At 38.2% G+C, this 13,037-nt stretch overlaps 2 protein-coding genes across 7 annotated transcripts in view; both read right to left on the minus strand.

Annotated features, from left to right (window-relative positions):
* Window positions 1-81: 81 nt before the first annotated feature.
* LOC132149547 (cytochrome P450 3A30-like) lies at window positions 82-5,407 on the minus strand. Its single transcript, XM_059558880.1, has 14 exons — window positions 5,322-5,407; window positions 4,929-5,044; window positions 4,590-4,683; window positions 4,425-4,477; window positions 3,622-3,721; window positions 3,402-3,521; window positions 3,113-3,198; window positions 2,725-2,873; window positions 2,467-2,591; window positions 2,276-2,360; window positions 2,029-2,189; window positions 744-970; window positions 414-576; window positions 82-296 (listed from the first exon to the last, which is right to left on the minus strand). The coding sequence occupies exons 2-14, from the start codon at window positions 4,994-4,996 to the stop codon at window positions 213-215; spliced, it is 1,515 nt and encodes a 504-aa protein (XP_059414863.1). The 5' UTR covers window positions 4,997-5,044; window positions 5,322-5,407; the 3' UTR covers window positions 82-212.
* A 480-nt stretch (window positions 5,408-5,887) lies between these two features.
* Window positions 5,888-13,037, minus strand: part of sdk1a (sidekick cell adhesion molecule 1a) — a 325,596-nt gene continuing 318,446 nt past the window's right edge. For 2 of the 6 annotated variants that reach the window (XM_059558804.1, XM_059558837.1), the window contains 5 exons: window positions 11,655-11,819; window positions 8,803-8,940; window positions 8,480-8,600; window positions 8,095-8,227; window positions 5,888-7,448 (listed from right to left, as the gene is read on the minus strand). In XM_059558804.1, the coding sequence (XP_059414787.1) occupies window positions 7,176-7,448; window positions 8,095-8,227; window positions 8,480-8,600; window positions 8,803-8,940; window positions 11,655-11,819 (830 nt within the window). In that variant the 3' untranslated portion in view covers window positions 5,888-7,175. The remainder of the gene's footprint in view (window positions 7,449-8,094; window positions 8,228-8,479; window positions 8,601-8,802; window positions 8,941-11,654; window positions 11,820-13,037) is intronic. The other 4 variants (XM_059558845.1, XM_059558813.1, XM_059558821.1 and 1 more) reach the window with 3 other exon arrangements.

Raw genomic sequence — 13,037 nt, forward strand, 5'->3', positions numbered from 1 at the left:
AGAAGGTGTGTCCAAACTTTTGGTCTGTACTGTATGTATATATATATATATATTACAAATAATCACATAATCATAATATCATTTGGGAATAGTAAACTTAATTTCCTGTAAATCTGCTTTGCAATGATTTGTATTGTGAAAAGCACTTTACAAATAAACTCGAATCGAATTGAATCAAATCAATGATAACGAAATGTTCTGCATTTTAATTATTATTTTCCCTTGGGAGATCTTGGTGTAAACTTCAGTGTGATGGGAACCTTCGGCTGAAACATAGGATTCAGCTCTATAGGGATCTGAAAACAAGAAAATACCAAAGAATATGCATTTATAACCTCCCGTTTAATTAAGAGGCAAAACATAGTCAGCTTCATGTAACTAATGTATACATTCTGATGAAATGATGTACCAACCTGTGTCTCTTTACATGTTTCCATCCTGAAGTTCTGAAGCAGCTTCACAACAAGGAGCTTCATGATCATTAGGGCGAATCTCATTCCAATGCAATTTCGAGGCCCGAGTCCAAAAGGCATGAAAATATACTGGTTAATCTCGGATTTACTCTCTGGGCTGAACCTGTAAAAAATATAAAGACCAAGTTTAGCTATTTTTATTCAATTGAAATGTGTCACACATTTTAATTTACATGCTATACAGTATGAGAGAAAAACTTAAGTGAGGTAAAATTGTGGATGTGCAGGAAATGCTGAAATCAGGAAAGCAAGTCTGATGAATCACAACACCTCTCTGGTCTGAACTCATCAGGAGATTCCCAGAGTTGTGGATCACGACACAAAACATATGTAGGAATTGCCACCAGAGTGTCCTTTGGTATGGTCACCCCATTGAGCTCCACGGTTTTCTTACAGACCCTCTCCAAGCGTGGTGCAGTGGGAAGGAGACGCATTGATTCGTTGATGGCCATTTCCAAATAATCTATTTTCATCAATGCATCATATGTGATGGGAGTCTAAATAAACCAGAAACAACAAGACATACCCAATTCATATTTTAAATTAAATTACATTAATGCATTTAGTAGATGCTTTTATCCAAAGCGACTTACAGTGCATTCAGGCTATCAATTTTTACCTATCATGTGTTCCAGGGGAATCGAACCCCAAACATTGCGCTTCATAACACACTGCTCTACCACTTGAGTTAAAGGAACAAAAAAAACTAATCCCTGTTCCTTAATTAAAACAACTGAACGTTAAAACTTTACAACTGCTTTTTAGGAATAATTTTCCAAAAATGCAAAATTTACTGAGGACATCAAGATGATTTTATTTCTTCATCAGAACATATTTTGAGAAATTTTGCACTACATCACTTGCGCACAATGAGATTCCAAACAGCTCACAAAAACATCACAATAATCCACACGACTCCAGTTCATCAATTATTGTCTCATAAAGTGAAATGCCATGTTGTTAAGAAACACATTCACCATTAAACTAATTAAACACTCTCAACTTTAAACCAGTCCCTCAGGTCAAAATACTCCAGAATCCATAATCAAGCATCCTACAGTGAAAGTCGAACCCCTGTGGTTCTCTTACATCAAAATCCAACCAACATATTTAAAGTGGTTTTGTTTACTCTGTTAAATGGTGTTTTATCTGTGCATAACTGTCTTCATTCAGATGAGACTCTGGAAAAAGCAAAACCATTGACAGAGGACTTGTGTTTTAGCTGGAAGTAACAGTTTGAATTTAAAAACATCTTAATCATGAATTTGTTTCTTAGAAACACAGCTTTTTACTTCACAAGACATAATGGATGGACTGAAGTCATGTGGATTATTGTGTTTTTATCAACTGTTTGGACTCTCATTCTGACGGCACCCATTCACTGCAGAGGATCCGTTGGGGAGCAGGTCATGTACTGCTAAATTTCTCCAATTCTGTTCAGGTGAACAAACAAACTCATCTACATCTTGGATGGCCCGATTTTTGAGTGAACTATTCCTATAATCTAGATTCTCTACACAAAAACTATGAACAAAACAGAAGACATTGTGCTCACATCAGGAGGGAAGTTTTTGTCAATCTCCTCGACCAGTTTTTCCAGGCAGTCTGGATTAGTTGCAAGATTATAGAGGAGGTAAGTGAGAGTGGTGCTTGTCGTCTCATAACCTCCGAGAATGAAAATGAAGGACTGGGAGAGAATCTCGTGGTCTGTTAGTCCTATCAAATTCACAAAACAGCTTATTTGAAAACAAGTCGCATTTGAAATGATAAAGTCTACAAAGTGTAAATTCTGTCTCAACAACCTTTCGCTGGTTGCTCTTCTGTGTCCTCAAAATGATCACCAGGTATTTGATTCTGGAGCATGAGCTTGAGAAAGTCTACCCGACCCTGAATGAAAAAAAACACAAAGTTATTTCTGGTTCTTTAAAAGAGTGTTCCTAACCAGTTTTTGGACAATTAAGCCATGCATAAGCTTAAGAGTGGAACAACATACATTCGATTCCTTGTTGTGCTCATCCTTAATCTTTTTCAGGACATTATAGAAAAAATCCATAGACGACCTTGAAAAAAGACTTATCCCCATTTTTCCCAAAAGATTTGCAATGGCGGGAAATAAAGCTGAAATTATAATAAAAAAAGACATTTAGATATCAAAAAGTATTCATATATTCATGTAAATTAAGAGCTGCAAAACGAATGTATAATGCAAATAAAAAACAAATACATCTTTTAAATGATAAAAATGACATACCTAAAATCAGAAAGAGAGGACTGAAAAAACTGAACTTGAAAAACTTCTTGATATTGGTAACGAAAGGATCATCTGCGTTGTTTATGGAGTCGATGTCAACGCTAAAGGAGGAGCTGGTGACCACATCCAAACTGTACGGAGCCACAACACTGGAATAAAAACAGTGTTTGTTTTCTTATTAGATATCATATATTAGTGATCATTTATATATCATTACTTTCTAACAAAGCCAATGTCATTAAAATAATCCTAATTAATATTATTAACTTTATTAATAAATTTAATTAATTGTATGTGGTTTGCACATAGAAATTAACTGCAGTAAATACTCCAGTAAAGATTAATGATTGCTTTTTATAGATTGTTTAAGGACAGATGTCACACATACTCTTTCACTTTAACTGACTGCTCGTTGTCTTTCTTTTGCATATTTTTTATAAAACGATCTGCATGTGTCACAGCTATGGGAAATATCTGAAACATATTTAGAAATAAGTGTTAGCTACATGTTTCAGAGAGAGCAACAAGTAGAGCATGAAATAATATAAATCGAAATATGTGAAAGTATATAATAAAATATCTATTTTATTTTAAAGTCATTCAGATTTTAAACAACATGAGAGATGGCCGAATTTTTGTGTTTGGGTAAACTATCACTTTAAGGGCCTGTACTTCACCTCTTTCAGTCGACCACTTGTGAAATATGGAGAGAGTGAACTGCGGATTCTCTTCCATCTCTCATCTTTAACTACACTTATTCCATCAGCAAAGGGGCCAGCAAGACCTGCATTTGTTTCCTGTATAAATTCCAAAATGATGATGTTTACTGGGGCTTAAAGAAATCCTCAGCTTCCTGCCATTATCACACTTTCTGTACAGCTTTGAAGGTGAGCTTACCCTTCTGTTAGTGAAGGTAGAATAACATTCTTTCACCATAATCGTTTTGATCATTTCCAGGTCAGTAACCATTAATATTGGGAGCCGTCCATCATAAATCCTGAGCAATGAAAGGATTATTGATCAGTTTACAATCATAGCGGTTCAGGTAAATACCTACACTACCATGCAAAAGTTTGGGGTCAGTACATTTTCTTTTATAAATACCTTTACTTAAAGATGCATTAAACAGATCAAAATTGACATTCAATACATGTACACTCTCAGAAATAAAGGTACAAAAGCTCTCACTGGGGCAGTACCTTTTCAACAGGTATATGTTTGTACCTAAAGGGTCCATTTTGGTACCTTACAATGTACATATTAGAACCTAACAGGAACAAAAGTGTACCTTTTGAAAAGGTACAGGCCCAATGACAGCTTTTGTACCTTTTTTTTTTTTTGAGAGTGTATAATGTTACAAGATTTCTGTATTGAATTAATGCTGCTCTTATGAGCTTTCTGTTCAAAGAATCCTGACAAAAAGTATAACAAATATTCAGCAGAACAACCGTTTTCAACAGTCACATGATATGTTGCTCAAGAAACATTAGCAAAATCTGCATATTAGAATGATTTCTGAAGAATCATGTGACACTGAAGACTGGAGAAATGAGGAAAATTCAGCTTTACTAACGCAGGAATAAATTACTTTTGGAAATATATTAACATAGAAAGCAGGTATTTAAAATATAACATTTCACAATATAACTATAATAAGATTTCATTTACAATACAAAAATAATAAGACTTTTGAGACTCACCCCCAAACTTTTCCATACTTCTTAGCACAATCCATATCGAAATTGAAAAAACCCTAAAATACATATGCACATAGACAGAAGAAAGACAGATTAAAAAATTATTGCTCCAGCCTCATTGGAATGCGCTGCCCTTTATTATTCTGCAGGTGTTAGACAGTTACTCACTTTAGTGTATGAGAGAAATGTGCCAAAGTAAGGCCAAGGCCTTGGTCCTGGGATTCCCAGTTTCTTAAAAAATCCATGTGGCCAAGCACCATAACTTCAGTGGGATTGATAACACAGAGATATTAGACTACATAACCACATGAAATCCATTAGATGATAGTGATATGAACTGTACAGTGTGATGAAGTACACAAATACAAGAACATATTTTGGAAAACTTTATATTTTGAGTAAATACAGATACAACTGAACTAAAAGCTCTGACACTACAACAACATATCGCAACATAATACTGCATAGCCCAATGATATTTCCATTAACCTGTTGTTTAATACTCACATATACAGAAGTGTTAGGAGCAGAAGCACCAGGGTCCAGGTCACAGACAGAGCTGGGAGCTCAATCATTGTGAGTCAGCTGTTACTCTTCAGATGAAGGTCTACTGCACACCGATGCTGTTGGTTTGAATTTATTTTCATCAGACGGCACATGATCCGAAAAAGGGCGTGGTTTACAGGAGCATGACGACCAAATAAGGTAACAAGCGACAGGTTATTACGGGTTTAACACTTGACATTTACATGTCGAGTTATCGGCGATAACTGCACTAAACAGAGGTTACATAAGTTATGTCTTTGTTAGGAAACATACATAACAATGAGGAAAGACACAAACAACCGAAACCAAGTTTGTCCCAAGTGTCAAATAAAGTAGCTCATCGATTTTACTCACCTTAGAAGACAACAAATCCCTGCGACTTCCTGTATTCTGTTGCACAATAACATTAGGAGTCGTTTCATTGCATTTTAACAGTTAATAGTGACACCCATTGGACAAAAAGTGTAACGGAGTACAGTCTGACGCTAGTTTTGTTTCAGTTGGGATGTCCAGTAACACATTTTTTTTAATAGCTTGTTGAGTGAACACAAAACCACATTCAAGACCAGAGAAAATTATTTAAAGAATGCAGATTTTATCTGAAAGGATGTACAGTGGTTTTAGGATAATGACGTTGCTCGTTCATGTCAGGTCACTCCAAGTTATCATTTTCATAAATACTTTTTATCACTGATGATGATGATTATTTTGCAAAACATTTATTTTTGTTTTGCTTTGTTACCTTTACATTTATGTGTCTCATGAATTGTCACAGTTTAGTTTAAATTGTGCTGAAAAAAGGTAATTTAACAGAGATTTAATTTGTGAAACAAGTTATGAATTGATTAAGTGCTTTTTTTTCTGTCATGATTTAGTGGGCATGTTGACGTATTATCAAGATGACATTGTGGTTGGAGGCATTTAAGTGAACAACAAACATTTAATTTATCATAAAAAAAACTTTACTTCATGAACGTCCATGACATACACTTGTGCTAAAACAGTTGGTGGGATTGAAACAAACATTTCCATAACAGTACACTCGTTTGATTACTGTACTTCTTGTGTTGGCATTTTCAAGAACTGCAAAAATTCATACTTCTTGTGAAAGAACAACAGAACTACTGTACGTCACTTCTAAAGAACTCTACAGTGAACAACAAAATTCATTCAAAATTATCCTAAAATCACACTGTAAAATTACACTTTTTACAAGCCTGTAAAAAGCAAATATTCAATCAAAAGAAGGAAAATGAAATATTTATGGGTCAAAAGTGCAGAACATATGTGCAAAGCAACCGCATACCCCGATCTCCTCACATACAATTCATACAATCGTTCATTAAATAATTTCAAGTGAGTGATTGCAGTTCCTAAGTGAGGCCAAACAGACAAGAACAAAACAAGAAGAGTAAAAGACAAAACCCCCCCCAAAAAACTATGAACTTGTTGATATGTGTAAGAATGAGCAATGGCACAAATCACAACACGTCTGGCACTGTCTCACCGTCTGATTACACAGAGGCAGGGAACCGGAGCTGTCTGGTTTCTTCTGACAGCCTCCGTAGGTTTTCTTGCTGGTGAGTCTATAGAGAATATACTGAAAACATCCGTGCTTCATTATCAAGGCCGCGTGAACGCGAATCAAATCCATTAGAGAAGATTTACATTTCATGACCTTTACGATCTCGAGTGCAACATGTGTTTATATAGCGACACTGACAGTGTGATGAGATTATTCAGACAAGACTATACAGTAATTACAGCGTGTTTTCACTTAGCTTTTTCCTTAAGTTCTTTTCAATGTGGCAAGGGCAGGAATGTTAAGTGTGAATATATGGCGCTCTTTAGAGCGGGAATGTCTCGTCACATGTACAGGTGTTTTCTGTTGCGTCCTGCTTATTAAAACATCAGACATTTATGCATCTTTCACAACCAAGGGCTGCAAACAGGAGGGACACGTACATTAACAGTAACTCTGATTAGTCTTCGGTATTGGCATATAAAAATCTTTTTTTTCTCCCCTTATCTTAATAATGATCTTGATCGAGTACATTCAGGATCCAGCAACTCGATGAGCGGTCACGTGTGATGTCTCTTGTAGTGCTCGTGGTGATAGTACTGTGCGAAACCAGAGAATTTCCTCTCCAACTATGTCGTCCGAGCTGCAAAGAGGGATCGTGGTTGTGGTCGGGGTCCTCTTGTATGTCAGACGAACGAGGAGAAGCCTGTCACGGGAGTCCGTGAGCCTGTCGCGGGCTGGCCGGTGGGGGTGTAGACCCCTCCAACGCTGTGCTGTGTGACCACTGTCTGATAGTAGGACTCGGTGTCCCCGCTGGCACATTCATCATAGGAACAGGCCAGCGTCTGCTTCAGCCCCTTCTGCTGCCGCTTCCACGAGTTGAAGTATGACGGGTCGCTCATGTAGTGATTCACGAACGAGTGTTTGATCGGCTCCTCTTCGCACTCGCTGTCTGTGGCCTGATCATGGAAATATGAGAGGGGAAATCACACACTTGGAATATTTATGTTTGCGATATCTTGTACGCAAGAGATAATGGAAAGTCAGCTGGTCAAAGAAAACCCCAATCGACCCTTCGCAAAAAAACCCGCCCTCATTCGTTAAAGTTGCTACGTCCGACAAGCCATGCTGCTCTCACACCACACATCATGTTCTCACGCGGTGAAGAATACATTGCAGAGCAAAGAAGAAACTCACAAGACAGAGCAGGTTACTATAAATATGAAGCAAAGTCTCAGCTTTCAAAGTCTGTCATTTTTTTTTTTAAGAAATTGAAACAATAAATACAGTTTTGTGGCTCTTTAATGTGTCGTGACGGATCACTGTAGTGCCTAATTAGTTCAAGTAGCACGTGAACCGATCATCTCTTCCTCTTTAATAGTTATATCATGAAATAAACATGAATGAACATCAGAAGGTATCTGGTTTCAACCGGGGAAAGACGTCAATACACAGCGCGATTCAAGTTCAAATCCACCAACGTTAATCTACTCTCCAGTCTGGCTTGTCAGACAAAAACAGGAGATTTGGCATTATGACTGGTCAGATCGCCTGTCAATCAAACTCTCTGCGAAGGGTTAATTTGTATGATATGCATCACTCCACCTCAGACTCTGATATCTCTGCAGGCCTCTCTGTCAGCGCGGTGCTCTCTGTGGAAACCATGCCGTTGTAGTTGCTACAGATGTCTTCGTCAGAATAGCGCAGTCCGGCTGGATTGGGTCGGGGAGGGGACCTGCTTGGAGACAAAAGGAAGTGGTAAGGGCATATGTGGCATCAGCCAATTAAAAACTTGCTCTGTTGTGTGTCTTGAGGAACATAATCTCTTTGTTTGCCTACCTCCCTTTATTCTAACCCTGTGTGATACTGTAGGAACTTAAAGTGCATAGGTTTTGCAAAATTTTGGGGGCAAAAACTGGTAAGAGTGCTTTTCGAAACCATATTGTGAATTCATCAGATGACGCACATATAAGCTGTGTGGTTGGAGTACCTTGTGCCGTTCTTCCTCAAGAACACACCCTTGACATGGACAGGCCTGCTATTGAGCTCTAGAGCTGTGAAGCCTCCATTGTCCAGCGTGACTGTCTCCTCCACCGTGGACACAGCTTTACCTACAGCAGTCAGCATATCATCATCACAGCAAAAACATCACCTGGGTCAAACTTTAATGGCTGTTTGCTGGATGGCGTGGGAGTCTGAGTGGGCGGATGTGTTTATCTAGATGAGTATGTATGCAAATTTACACCATATAATGATAATGTGAGGGAGGATGGATGTGTCATGAGAAGACTGAAGAAGTTTAGTTCAGGTCACCTGTTCCGCAGCTCTTGTACTTCCTGTTCTGTCCGTGCAAGACGAGCCCAAAAACCACCAGCAACAGCAGAATCAGGCCGCACAACGCCAGCACGACGAGGAACCACCACTCCTCATAAAACGGGGTGTCCTGTTGGCCTGTTTATGACAAAAATCATTGGAATATAAAGAAATAAAGAAATGTACATTGTTGACATTTTCAACATTTTTGCATTATGATTTTTTTTGGCAGATTTTGGGAAGTCAGACTTGAAAGATTTCAATGAAACCATGTAGTGTAGAACACATGTTATTAAAAAGCCTTAAATAATGGTGTAAACAACAGTCTAAAAGGTTTTAAGCTTGTCCACTTTTGACCACTTCCTGAAGTAGTTCAAGATGCTGTATTATTCGACTGTATTGCTTTTGTTGTGTAGACATTCATGTGGTTTCAACAGCCACTAAAGACTGCCTACTCACTGTCCACTGACCTGACCTGTGAGTGTAATGGGACGTGTTTTGCGGACACGCACTAAAATCTAGATTTCAACTTTGCTATTTTGGGCCAAAAGCACACCGATTGAAATTGTGGCTACCATTTGTATTCTTTCTATTCCCTTCCTTTCCCACTCGCTTGTAAGCAGTGTAACGGCTTCATTTATTCAATTGTACTTGTGTGCCGCACTTGGTGCTCCAGTGAAAGTGATGTAGAGCTTGACGAAATAAGAGGGGACAAAATCCAAACACAAGTAGTCACAGGAGATGCTTTTAAAACAGTGGTTTTCAAACTTTTTAAAGTAAAGCAACCCATATATATGTTTATGATAGGACAGTGAAGAGCTGACAGGAAGTGAAGTGGGAGAGAGAAGGGGGATGGGATCGGGAAAGGAACTCGAACTGGGATTTGAACTCGGGACACCCATAGTGCAACGGCGCTGTATGTTGGCACGCTGATCACAAGGCTTTTAATAATCACTGAAAAGCAATAAATCTTTTATTTACATCACATCTACACTTTGTTTATTATAATGAGAGAATAAACATGAATGAACAGACTGAACAAAAACGCCAGTGCTTTGAGCGGTAAGTGGATTCTGAGTAACTAAACGGACTGGCGACTTTGTTAAAAAAAATAAATAAATAAAAATAAACAGATATATCTGCATTGGCTACAATGTTCAATGCTGCAAAAACACATTGTTAATAGAAACCTTTGATGCTGTTCAGAGTGCAAACACAGAGAGACAGATACACACTGGAGTCGCTGTATGGTTGCTGCTTAATATCATTTTATAGTTAGTTACTATTTTGTTTTGTTCCTGGTCCCGTTTTTTGGGGCTCAGGGTTTAAAAACCACTGTTTTACTTGAGAGAAGCAGCAGTGATCGTCAACCATATTTAGATATGATGCATGTTTATTGGCCCGCGTCCTATCTGCTCATCTCTAGTGCTCTAGAGCAAAGGAGAGCATGGCCTAAATGTGCCAGCTCTCTCCAGTCATATGTGACAGCCGCTGATGGACTGCTATGACAGCAATACTGAGCGGCAGTGACATCAGCTCACAGACAGATTGAAGCATGCCTGTGGTATGAATATTTCAGTCCCATGACATGTGAGATGTTGACAACATACTTTGCTTTTCGTGTACAAACAGACCTCTAGGACTTGCACCACACTGCATTAATTACTTGCTGAGGCAACATGGGAGTTTTTCTTGAAAGCACTAGCCTATGGTCAAAGAGAAAGACTGAGCGAGACAAAAGAAGAAAGCTCTATGACAGCTTCATTTGTTTTTTTTTTTGTATAACTTTAGAGGGTAACATTGAAATCTTGCTTTCAAATCCACGCTTTGTCACGGACGAGGCTCTTGTCAAGGTTAAAGCCACAATGAAACCTGACTTGGTTTATAATATCACAAATAAAAACCACGTTGTTTAGCAGTTGTTATAAACAACAAACTAAACATGTGACAGTCGCTGTGATGAGACTAAGTAAACATATCGAAACTGTTTCAGTGATTATTACTCAACTATAATATTCAGAGATACAAAGGTCCTCATTATATTTGTTCAGCAAATAAATCGAGTATCAGGTTCCTTTTAAGGCATTGGCCTCTAGATGACCCCAGTTACATTTATTCAATTTCCTTATCAAAGACAATACCTCCAATTTCTGTCTCATTGCTAAATAAGGGGACAGACTGGTAGTTCAGAGTCCATGTGTTACAAGTTCAGGATGTGGTTGCTCAACCACAAGAAAACAAATGAAAACAAGGCGATCCCAATGAGTAAACATTTATAAGAGCAAAAGAGAACAGCCACATGTCTAACACACAAATGCACTGCAAAAAAAAAATCAATAAAAATCGATATATTCAGTATTTCTGTGTTGTTTTTCTTATCCACTTGGTCGATTCCTTTTTTTGTTTTAAGCATAAACTTACTTTTAGATTTTTTTTTTTATATCATATATCATTTTGATTATCAAATTAATGTACTGTATACAGTGTGAAATCAAATCAGAGAACAGAGAATATGGACTCAATCACTCCTCATCTGAGCTACACATATTCGTTTTATACCCATATACACTAACTAAACGTCTACAATTAGTTAACTTTTGTGTATTTTTATTCATCCTACCAAATTTTAGCAGAAGCATGAGTCGACATTTATGAAACATGTCTGAAATCTTCATTAAGACTTGTCAGCCAAGAAAGTGGAGCTTTTCCAGAAGGACATAGTACAAACAGTTCATGTGGGTGTAAGTGTCACATTAGAGCTAAATAATACTAACAGTGACTGATGCAACACCCTTTCAAAATCTCTTAGATGACTCACTCAGTACAGGAGGCCATGAAGAGAGTGTAATTACCTGACATGGCAGCAGAGGGCGCACTCGGCTCGCCGTAGCCGAATTCGTTAACGGCCAGCACTCTGAACTGGTAGCTGATACCCTGCCGCAGGCGGTCTAGACTCACTGAGTGAGAGCTGCTGGTGGGAGGCAAGTGCCGCACAAACGTATCCCACATCCCTTCATCTGCGGAGAGCAAGGTCACTTCCAATGAAAATGTCATCATGCACTTGGAAGCACTAAGTTCATTACTGTGTCCCATTTCACTTAGCAGATGCTGACATCAAGACAGCAGCTGGTTCATCGCCTGACAAGCAATGATGTTCAATGTGAATGAAACCATGATGACATGGAAAGGGCAGTTATACCAATGCATCCCAGTAACAATGGCAAGCAAATGTCCAGTAGATTATTTTAGACCAGCATTCAGACTCCTAAATTAAAACTCGTCAAGTCCCAAATGTGAGTAGAAATTAATTTTGACTGATAACTTTTCTAGGAATTGCAACATGACATGATTTGAACTGGAAAAAAATTAAACAAAATACTTAAATAAAATAAATAAATAAATAAATAAAATCTCGCTCTTTAGCAATTTTTAGCTCATCTAGGATGGCTATGTTTTTCTTTATAACGTGGTGACACATAAGCCGTGTTTCCACCGCTGGAACTTTACCCAGGAACTAGGGACTTTGGCCTGGTACTTGGTGTGTTTCCACCGCAGGAACCAGGAACTAAAGAAAGTTCTGGGTAAAAAAATGCCCCTCAGAAAGTCCCTGCTGGCGAGGTGGTACTTTTTCAAAGTTCCGGAACTTTTGGGGGCGGGACTTGCTGAACTTGCTAAACATGCTGATTGGTTGAGTTCACGCAGCATTGTGATTTCAACCACCATTTATTCGGATCAACATTTTCTAAATATTACTGTTATTGTGTCATGAAATGTAATTTTAAAAGTATTTCAGGCGAGAATGTAGTTGTTTAAAACTCAAATCTGTGGTTTATTTGTAAAGACAGCGTCTATTTAAAAATGTGTTCTGCCGATCTCGGAGATGGTGAGCTCCACGCGACCAGCGGGAGCTCGGTGATCATCTATCCGCCGAGAAGCAGCCTCAGCTCGGCTAGACCTTCTGATGTGTGTCGCTGGCTCTGATGTCTCTTTATTGGTTAAACATAAAATATAATTCGTTTTGGGTAAATCTAACAGGTAATTTTTGGTTAGTTATCAATTTATCTATATGTTAAAATGAAAATAAAAAGAGGCAATTGGTGTTCCTTTAGCTCAAGTGGTAGAGCATTGCGTTAGCAAGCACAAGGTTGGGGGTTTGAATCCTAGGGAACACATGTTAGGAGAAAATGTTAGCTTGAATGCACTGTAAGTTGCTTTGGATAAAAGCGTCTGCTAAA

This window comes from Carassius carassius, chromosome 1 (assembly GCF_963082965.1).
Source record: "Carassius carassius chromosome 1, fCarCar2.1, whole genome shotgun sequence".
Taxonomy (NCBI): Eukaryota; Metazoa; Chordata; class Actinopteri; order Cypriniformes; family Cyprinidae; genus Carassius; species Carassius carassius.